Source organism: Procambarus clarkii, chromosome 91 (genome assembly GCF_040958095.1).
Source record: "Procambarus clarkii isolate CNS0578487 chromosome 91, FALCON_Pclarkii_2.0, whole genome shotgun sequence".
NCBI lineage: Eukaryota > Metazoa > Arthropoda > Malacostraca > Decapoda > Cambaridae > Procambarus > Procambarus clarkii.
Window position 1 is genome coordinate 13,730,121 of NC_091240.1, and position 10,826 is coordinate 13,740,946.

The 10,826-nt window shown below is 48.2% G+C and overlaps 1 protein-coding gene across 6 annotated transcripts in view; it reads right to left on the bottom strand.

The window, feature by feature from the left end:
- The window catches only part of LOC123774023 (NAD kinase), a 166,904-nt gene extending 157,747 nt beyond the window's left edge, over nucleotides 1–9,157 (bottom strand). For 2 of the 6 annotated variants that reach the window (XM_069318815.1, XM_069318817.1), the window contains exons 1-2: nucleotides 9,122–9,157; nucleotides 6,940–7,340 (exon numbers count right to left, since the gene is read on the bottom strand). In XM_069318815.1, the coding sequence (XP_069174916.1) occupies nucleotides 6,940–7,037 (98 nt within the window). In that variant the 5' untranslated portion in view covers nucleotides 7,038–7,340; nucleotides 9,122–9,157. Of the gene's footprint in view, nucleotides 599–6,939; nucleotides 7,400–9,089 lie in introns of those variants that run through there. The other 4 variants (XM_045768115.2, XM_045768116.2, XM_045768114.2 and 1 more) reach the window with 4 other exon arrangements.
- Nucleotides 9,158–10,826: the final 1,669 nt, after the last annotated feature.

The window sequence follows — 10,826 nt, forward strand, 5'->3', positions numbered from 1 at the left end:
CGTGGATCACTGGGACCAAGCGTGGATCATCGGGTCCTAGGCGTGGATCACAGGGTTCTAGGCGTATATCACAGGGTCCCAGGCGTGGATCACAGGGTCCCAGGCGTGGATCACAGGGTCCCAGGCGTGGATCACAGGGTCCCAGGCGTGGATCACAGGGTCCCAGGCGTGGATCACAGGGTTCTAGGTTTATATCACAGGGTCCCAGGCGTGGATCAATGGGTCCCAGGCGTGGATCACAGGGTTCTAGGCTTATATCACAGGGTCCCAGGCGTGGATCACAGGGTTCTAGGCTTATATCACAGGGTCCCAGGCGTGGATCAATGGGTCCCAGGCGTGAATCACAGGGTCCCAGGCGTGGATCACTGGGACCAAGCTTGGATCATCGGGTCCTAGGCGTGGATCGCAGGGTCCCAGGCGTGGATCGCAGGGTCCCAGGCGTGGATCACAGGGTCCCAGGCGTGGATCACAGGGTCCCAGGCGAGGACCACGGGGTCCGGGTCGAGGACGAGGGTCGAGGACGAGAGGGTGGAGGGCGAGGGAGAGTTGTTGTTGTTGTGTTGATTTAGGGGCGACGATTGGGCGAGGGAGAGTGTGCCCTGCACAACACAGGTAAACACACTGGGAGGCGACACTTGCGGCTTTCGCTATTGTTCATCGCCTAACAGGTTGTCATGCGAGATGTACGACAACTTTCTTTAATGTTCTTACCTATTAAGACCTTTTCTCCAGCATGCTTACAGATTTGTATCGAAGACAAACACTTCATCACAGAAAATACGTCTTATATCTACGAAGGAGTTAGAGTTTTATACTATTTTATACATAATATTCTCATTGCACAGGTGCGGTGTTGTCAGATAAGGTTCCCCAAATATTTTGGTATACTTTTGAGAATGTAAATCTGGTCGCGAGGTTCCAATTAAGGATTTGGTTATACATATAATTATTAGGAAAAATTGCATTTAATATAAAAAAAAACAACTGAGGAGATCATGTGGTATCTTGGACCAAAATACATGGTAGACATTTTGCGCTTATATGCATACTTTTGAATCTTAAAGTGTTGAGGATTAGGCTACTAATTGAAACGTAAGTGTGGTCACCAAGATCCATTTCCACAACGAACGATGTTTTCTACTGTTCACTTTCCCCCCTGGCAGTGCTTCAATAAGACGGCCACCTGACATGTACCATGGGTGAGAGACCTGAGTGTGTGTGAGGGTTGGCGGAACATATACAGCGGGTAAGTTATCAAGACATTCAAACATGATTTTCACCTAAGTTGATTAGCTTGCTCTCTCAGGCGAGACATTGTTAGCCATGGGAGAACAAGTCTTTCTCAATCTTGTAGTTCGTCTTGGCACAGCCTCATAACGGGCAGGTCACGCGGAAAATACATATAAGATGGTCAAAATATCAACATGGAAGAACTGCAGAATAAAGAAATCTGAAATGTTTTTAAAATTCTTTAATCGTTCTTTGAAATTAAACGTTTAAGTCATGTGGTCCGGTTGAATAGTAGATGTTGTCAGCTCTGCTACAGTATGTTGCTAAGTAACTGTCATCATTTTTGTTCCATAATGTGATATTGTGCAGTACTGGTTTGGGTATGGTCAGGTTGGGCGCAGTTGGGTTACATTAGGTTGATTTGGGTTAGCTTGAGTAAGAGTAGGTTAGGTAAATATAGGTTGGGTTCGGTTACGTTGGGTAAGGTTAGGTTAGTTAAGATTATGATAGGTTGGGTAAAGTAAGGGTGTGCAAGGTTAGGTTAATTTGGGTAAAGTTAGGATATGTAAGGCTAGGCTACTTTGGCTAAGGTCTGGATGTGTAAAGGTAAAACTAGTTATGTTAGACTAGATTGAGTAAAGGTAAGGCTAGTTGGGGTAAGGTTAGGGTGTAGAAATTCTAGGTTAGTTTGGGTAAGGTTTAGGTGTGTAAAGAAAGGTTTTAAAATCCACGAGCGAACTATCTTGAGTACGGTGCGACTAATATCCCCTGGACAACATGACGACGTATATATGACTGTAACAAGGGTTATACTGATGGATATATGCTCCGTGTCTCATAAATCACACTGCCAGCATACACAACGACGCATGCATTCTCTTGTATAATATTTATACAGGATAGATGTGTACATTATTCTATAAGATCCATAATACCGCTTCGTTTATCTAGAGTAACACTGTTAAGCGAGGCAAGGCGTGTGTTGCTACTGGGTGCGGGTAGCCTGTGTTGCTACTGGGTGCGGGTAGCCTGTGTCGTTACTGGGTGCGGGTAGCCTGTGTCGTTACTGGGTGCGGGTAGCCTGTGTTGCTACTGGGTGCGGGTAGCCTGTGTTGCTACTGGGTGCGGGTAGCCTGTGTTGCTACTGGGTGCGGGTAGCCTGTGTTGCTACTGGGTGCGGGTAGCCTGTGTTGTTACTGGGTGCGGGCAGCCTTTGTTGTTACTGGGTGCGGGTAGCCTGTGTTGCTACTGGGTGCGGGTAGCCTGTGTTGCTACTGGGTGCGGGTAGCCTTTGTTGCTACTGGGTGCGGGTAGCCTGTGTTGCTACTGGGTGCGGGTAGCCTGTGTTGCTACTGGGTGCGGGTAGCCTGTGTTGTTACTGGGTGCGGGTAACCTGTGTTGCTACTGGGTGCGGGTAGCCTTTGTTGTTACTGGGTGCGGGTAGCCTGTGTTGTTACTGGGTGCGGGTAGCCTGTGTTGTTACTGGGTGCGGGTAGCCTGTGTTGTTACTGGGTGCGGGTAGCCTGTGTTGTTACTGGGTGCGGGTAGCCTGTGTTGTTACTGGGTGCGGGTAGCCTGTGTTGCTACTGGGTGCGGGTAGCCTGTGTTGCTACTGGGTGCGGGTAGCCTGTGTTGTTACTGGGTGCGGGTAGCCTGTGTTGTTACTGGGTGCGGGCCGACAGTGACCTGAGAACTTCGGAAGCGGCGCTAGGAGTCTGGGACATCCTGAAGACCGCGCATGTTTGAAGCTGTGAGAGGCCGAATCGGTAGCAGTTCTGGTCTGCAGAAACGCAACGATTGTTTACCCAGCGACGAGGCTAAACCCAGACTAGTGTGTTGTCTGCACTAGTGTGTAAGCCTGAGGGAGCCAGGCTACAGGAGTCTCAACGTGTCGTCAAGGGAGGAACATAAATGGTGTAGGAGCAACGCCCTGTGTGGAACGAGTAAGCAGACGGCTTGATCATGGATCTACAGGGAGCCTATCATCGCGACGCGGAATCTACGACCTGCAGGATTCGCATGATAAGGTAGATAATTTTGCCCTCCCATTTTCTCCCTTATGTTAGGTAAGGTTGTAGATAGAGGATATATGTGTGAAGTGACATCGGGACTCATTACAGTAATATTTTGAAAAAGGAGTATCAGTGACTATATTTGGGGCGACAGTGAAGAGTTGCCAGATTTATTAATTGCAGGAGTGTTGTTTATTTAACGGTTTTTGTGGAAGATTTTTGCCTATGTCCAGTGTAAATTGCTAGTGAGTAAATCATAAGTTTTTAGTGTGTTTACTTACTCCTCTTTATTCTTTTATTGTATTGTGTTGGGGAGAGTTACTGTGCACCACACCAGTATAGTGAAGGTACTAGACCGGAGGATTTAAACCCATCACTGTGTTGAAGTATTACTTGGCCGTGGAGCAGAGCCAGTCAAGTTGGTGACCTTGATGACATCTTTATGTTGGGCAGCTCGATCTAGATAGCCTTGCGTTTCCGTGTCAATGAACACACCAGCAAGGGAACTTGCTGGTGGTATTGGGATTGATTGAGTTATCTCACTTCCTGCGGGGACAAGGCCGGGCTCTGTGAAGGTACTCTACCCCGTTGGTGACCGAGATGCTCCCCTGTGGTGATCAGTGGCACCCAGGTGGGGGTGCTGAGACCAGTGACCTAAACTGGCGACCTGGCCGGGATGACGCACTGGGGAAGCTAAGACCCGGGACAGTATGCATTTGTGTGTATGTATGCATATATAGTGTATATATGTATGTGTGTACTAAAAATTGTGTAACTAGCTTCACAAGATTGTTACTTGTTTAACTACATGAACTATTGGGTGCACCACCACCCACGGGATGGGTATGGGGGTGCACCACCACCCACGGGATGGGTTATGGGGGTGCACCACCACCCACGGGATGGGTATGGGGGTGCACCACCACCCACGGGATGGGTATGGGGGTGCACCACCACCCACGGGATGGGTATGGGGGTGCACCACCACCCACGGGATGGGTATGGGGGTGCACCACCAACCACGGGATGGGTATGGGGGTGCACCACCACCCACGGGATGGGTATGGGGTGCACCACCACCCACGGGATGGGTATGGGGGTGCACCACCAACCACGGGATGGGTATGGGGGTGCACCACCACCCACGGGATGGGTATGGGGGTGCACCACCAACCACGGGATGGGTATGGGGGTGCACCACCACCCACTGGGATGCGTATTGGGGGTGCACCACCGCCCACGGGATGGGTATGGGGGTGCACCACCGCCCACGGGATGCGTATGGGGGTGCACCACCGCCCACGGGATGCGTATGGGGTGCACCACCGCCCACGGGATGCGTATGGGGGTGCACCACCGCCCACGGGATGCGTATGGGGGTACACCACCGCCCACGGGATGCGTATGGGGGTGCACCACCGCCCACGGGATGGGTTGTTGGAAATTTCCAACACCCATACTAACCGAAGTTCTAGAACATGCTAAGAACGATTGTATGAGCCGCCACATGGTCGCGGTGACTATTCCTTTGCGTAGCACTTGCTAGAAACTATGTCGTCAATATGCTTTGATTTGCGCTTGATTATCTTAGATAGAGTTTAAGTAATGTTCATAGTAATTGAGAAGAATAAATTCGCATATAAATAAGCATTTAACATTTTCATTGGTAAATTTGCACCGAAAATGTGTGCCGTGATTATCAGCTGACGGAGGAGGGGTACGCGCGCGCAAGGCAGTTGGTGGCGGAGCCCCCGGCGAGATAGGCCGACGCATTGCCGTGCTTCCAGAGAAGCGCCATATTTGTGCTTATAGCCGCAGATTGTATCATACGGAGGTGCAAGTTGTGCAGCAGAATTGGGTCGTGAACGGATTGCCCCATTCTCCAAAGACGTATCCCAGTTGTATATTAATGTATTTCCTTGTGAGCTCCTAACATTGAAATTTCAACCGGGTTATGAGGATAATTAACATCAAACCCCAGTAAGCCTCTCTCTCTTATTAAGTATCATTTCCTGTGTTATACTGCTAATATAGTAGGCTGTTGCAGTTCGTACATTGTATTACCCGGGCAGATCTACGTTGGCGACGCGAGAGAAGATCTACTGGTTCCATAACGTTGGAGTTCAGGGTTTAAGTACAGGACGCAGTCAGCACGGAGTCGACATTTCCTGCATAGACCCACCAGATGACTACTCTCGTGTTATGCTGGGCTAGGAAGGAAATCTTCAGTCCAGCTAAGCTGAAAAATTATTTAATTAATAAGTTGTAGTCTACTAACCCTTTAACCCTCATTTATTATTATCATTAATGAACTATTATCACTGGACGTAGGGGATATAAAGGGCGTCATTAACCGATCTCTCGCAGTGTTCAAAAGTCATCTTGATAAACAGTTCCAGAGGCTACCTGATCAACCGGGCTGCGAGCAGCTGCGTCTAAGAGCCTGGTTGATCAGACCCGCCCAACATCCAGTTTTGAAAGTACTGTGTGTTTGATGGTACCAATAAGTAGTAATGGAGTTCCCAGACATCACGTTTTGTACTATTTGTTTTATGGAGTCCGGAAAAATATACAGTTTAAAATCTAACATAAATATTCCAAGGCTTAGTATAGCACATATATGTACTATATTAGGCCTAGGTTAGGTTTATTTGCAACAAATATAAAAACTAATCCAGTGTTGAGAAGTAAAGTTTCTGGCGGTCCAACACGACATATTGGTACTTTCTGGTGGTCCACCACGACATATTGGTACTTTCTGGTGGTCCACCACGACATATTGGTACTTTCTGGTGGTCCAACACGACATATTGGTACTTTCTGGTAGTCCATCACGACATATTGGTACTTTCTGGTGGGCCACCACGACATATTGGTACTTTCTGGTGGTCCACCACGACATATTGGTACTTTCTGGTGGGCCACCACGACATTGGTACTTTCTGGTGGTCCATCACGACATATTGGTACTTTCTGGTGGTCCACCACGACATATTGGTACTTTCTGGTGGGCCACCACGACATATTGGTACTTTCTGGTGGGCCACCACGACATATTGGTACTTTCTGGTGGTCCATCACGACATACTGGTACTTTCCAGCACATTGTTACTATAAATACTTTAATTTTAGGAGAACCGCCTGACCATATCATTAACCAGGAGGCCTGGTTAGAGACCGGGCCGCGGGTACTTTGATCCTCGGAACCAAGTCAAGGTAACCTCAAGGTGGTGTTGTAGTGTAGGTACACACCACTTTAATGTCTGCCTCTCTAGCTACAACAACAACAACAACATCAATAATAATAATTATAACGATAAAATCAGGAGCCATTCGGAGGATTCGAACCCGCTCACTTGGTACTCTCAAGCTAGACCACCACGCCTAGACTTAGTAAAAACAATACAACCTGGGATGCCACTGTACCCTCTAGGGTTCCTGAGGCTTACAAGTGAAGGCCTCTGAGGGTGTAAAGCGTCACCCGCCAAGCACCTTGGCTAATGGTCCAGTAGTTCCCCAACCCTTCTCGTCAAGCGCACAATGAAGTCACACTAAAGTGATGTATCATTGAATTGATACATCATGTTAGTCTGACTTCATTGTTTATTTGAAGATAATAATAAGAAAGCTGGTACAAATGTAAGAGTGTGAGAGCAGTGGTGACGCAGGAGGCAGGAGAGGAAGCAAGTTCACCTACCTGAAGCCCTGGAGTTTGTTCTTCAACTTGGCGGTGGGCGTGAGGGGGCCGCCCATCTTGGCCAGGGCCTGACCCAGTTGCATCTCGTCCTCGTTCATGGCCACCAGGGATGGCAGCCCACCTGCTGCACTTCTCACCACCACCTCCTGACACCCGGCCTCTCTTCTTCCTCTTGTTATCACTCTACAGCCGCTCTGCTCTGCGCTCGTATATTGTTCTGAGAGCCGCCTGACCCCGATATCACTCTGCCACTGTTGCAGTTCCTGGCCTGCACTTCAAATGTTCTCACGAGGCAAAGTAGTGCGAGAAGAGCCGGTGTGTTTAGTGTGGCGCCTAAGAGAAGCTCTCCGCATCTCCTTGCACTTTGGCTAGTACACAACTCGCACCTTCACTCACTCAAACTGTAACATTAACCCAAGTTATGGAGGTGCAGCAGTGGCGGGGGAGGACACGTCATGCTCTATGATATAGTTAGATGCAATTTATGTCAATATCAGAGAGGGAAGGTCACACACACAGTGGGAAGGTCACACACAGTGGGAAGGTCACACACAGAGTGGGAAGGTCACACACAGAGTGGGTAGGTCACACACAGAGTGGGAAAGGGGGGTCCACTCATTATCAAAATATTTTGTTGTCACAGGTGCACGTACAGATGAAGGGGAAAACTAATGTTGCTCCAGACATAGGCCACAGGGACTAGCTCCAGACACAGGCCACAGGGACTAGCTCCAGACACAGGCCACAGGGACTAGCTCCAGACACAGGCCACAGGGACTAGCTCCAGACACAGGCCACAGGGACTAGCTCCAGACACAGGCCACAGGGACTAGCTCCAGACACAGGCCACAGGGACTAGCTCCAGACACACACCATTGGGAAGGTTGCAGCAGATATCAACACAGGTATCAAGAAAGTCTCCAAAGCCTTAAATTAAATTATCAAAATGCATTGTTTTGTAAGATCACATGTTAAATATTCTTGACGCAGAGAGTCAAGTCTCTGACTGACTCTCTGTTTCAGATTCTTAACAGAATTGAAAGAAAGATATTCTGAAAGGTCAACAGTGACGAGGAAGTCACTGAACTACAAACATCAACAGAGACGAGGAAGTGACCTTGAACCTAGAACAGGAATATGATGTTAAGGTCCTCAGAATATGATGTTAAGGTCCTAAGAATAAGGATTAAGAGAAGCAAACTTTTAGGGACACAGCCCTACTTTAGGCGACTTAAAAAATATATGTTATCACCTTGTCTTAACACCTGCTAGGACCAGGTGTTGGGACCTGGTGTTGGGACCTGGTGTTGGGACCTGGTGTTGGGACCTGGTGTTGGGACCTGGTGTTGGGACCTGGTGTTGGGACCAAGTGTTGGGACCAAGTGTTGGGACCAAGTGTTGGGACCTGGTGTTGGGACCTGGTGTTGGGACCAAGTGTTGGGACCAAGTGTTGGGACCCGGTGTTGGGACCTATTGTTGGGACCTGGTGTTGGGACCAGGTGTTGGGACCTGGTGGCAGCAGTATGGTTGAGGGGGTGGGAGTGGTATAGCAACAAGGCCGGGAGCAGCAAGATAAGTGTAGCAGCAGCAGCAGTGTGTGGTGTGGTACACCCTCAACACTGGGCCTGGCGTCCTCTCTACACTGGACGGCATCTAGTCTACACCAGTTGATTGGAGGCTTAAGAGGCGGGTCCCAACAGGTAGTGAACTCACACTGTTGTCACTCTGAGTAAGCTGAACAGTTTACCTTAAAAGCGGGTTTAATTAATGGGGCAATAATACATACGACGTAAAGGATCATTTATCAAGTATGTACATAATTTCTAGATTTACTGAACCAAATTTTGGAATCACTTTTCGGTAATGAATGTAAGGACAAAAGTAGCCGCCAGGGTCAGCAGGACGTAACTAGTTCATAGACCATCTCCAGCAGCAATGAAATATCTCTCCTTGCCTATGTTACTAAACAAATAACTTAAAGTTCATTGTTTGCAAATGAGCAGCACCTATGCGGCGCAGCTGACGAAACTATCTCAGTAGGCTATGTATACAGCGCCCAGTTCACGTGTATAAATAACATATCCTGGTGTATGGGGTAACAGTCACATGTGATTGGAAGGTGTGGAGGAGGCGGGTGTGGGGGGACGCACCCTGGGAGGCGACACTGTGGGGAGGGACAGACCGCGCGTGCGTACACTCCACCGCTCTGACACACACTGGCGCTGGCTGGCGCTTCCTCCCATGTTGCTGTCTTGGCCCCGCCCACTGACCCACACTCCCCGCCCACTGACCCACACACTCCCCGCCCACTGACCCACACACTCCCCGCCCACTGACCCCCACTCCCCGCTAACACTGTAAACAAAATGATCTGGTCCTGGACGCTTGTGTCCCCAGGTGGCGGCTCCCTCCTCTAGTGCCGACAATGAATATTGATTGATTATTTTTATTGTCTAGAGAGATTATTATGATAAAGTTGGATTATAAGATAAATAGATATTTTGTTCTTATTGAACCTTCTAGATCCTTGAGATTCTAGACGTACTTTTTTGACCTAGTATTTAAATGCACCCGGAAACTTATGCTTGATACCTAATCTTTGTAGGGATACAAGCACATTTTGGGTGACTTTAGTAAGTGTAGTTTACACTTACTCTACACTCTACAAGTGTAAACTGTAGTGTAGAATTGAGTAAGTGTAGAGTACCGAATACAGTGAATTACTGGAGTCGAGTGAGGTTCTGGGATCTCTGTTGGAGCAGTGACATTGGTCACTATGACTTGTGGCTTTTGTTCAGGCTACTGGTCACTGACTAGCCACTGAGGCCCATGGAACCATATTTCGGCTTTAGTTAATTGTTTTAAAGTCAGAGCTCTGGATAGATAATCAGCTGACTCTTCCTTGCTCAGAACATACAAAAGTTAGTATCCAGCTGATAACTTTGATTTCTTGCAGCAACTCATGTAGGGCATTTTGCTGTTATTGTTGCATACCCTTTGCAACACCGCTTTATTATCCGACCACACCACAGTTGGATGTGGATGTTTGTCAATGTTTTGGTCAGGTAATGAGTCTGCATCACCTCTAATAGTAAGGCTGTTAATTTTAGTTGTGGCAAGGACCATTTCTTTATCGGTGCCACTCTTGCTTTGGAGGTTATCTTGAGATGATTTCGGGACTTTAGTGTCCCCGCGGCCCGGTCCTCGATCAGGCTTCCACCCCCAGGAAGCAGCCCGTGACAGCTGACTAACACCTAGGTACCTATTTTACTGCTAGGTAACAGGGGCATAGGGTGAAAGAAACTCTGCCCATTGTTTCTCGCCGGCGCCTGGGATCGAACCCAGGACCACAGGATCACAAGTCCAGCGTGCTGTCCGCTCGGCTCCCTGGTAAGCAAAGTTGCTTGTTCATTGGTGACCAAATAGGCTTCCTCAGGAGCTTCACAAAACACATGTAGACTAATTTGTTGTTAATCAGTTGTAGTTGACCGAGGGAACTTAATTGTTTCTAGGGAATTAAAATCATTCACTAACCCTTTCCATTTTTCTTGGAGTTCAGGTGTCAGAGGATCATCCCAGGCTAGTGTCTCCTGCTAGCATTCCTGCATCAATAGTTTTCCTTTAATCGATATTGGACTTAATAGTCCAAAGGGGTCGAAAGGTTTGCTAACTTATAAGAACAGTTTCCTCAAGGTTAAGTTATTGATTTCAGTATCTACTGATTTAATAATGTTTTCACCTAGTTGTGCTTGCGGGGGTTGAACTCTGGCTCTTTGGTCCCGCCTCTCAACCGTCAATCAACAGGTGTACAGATTCCTGAGCCTATTGGGCTCTATCATATCTACACTTGAAACTGTGTATGGAGTCAGCCTCCACCACATCACTTC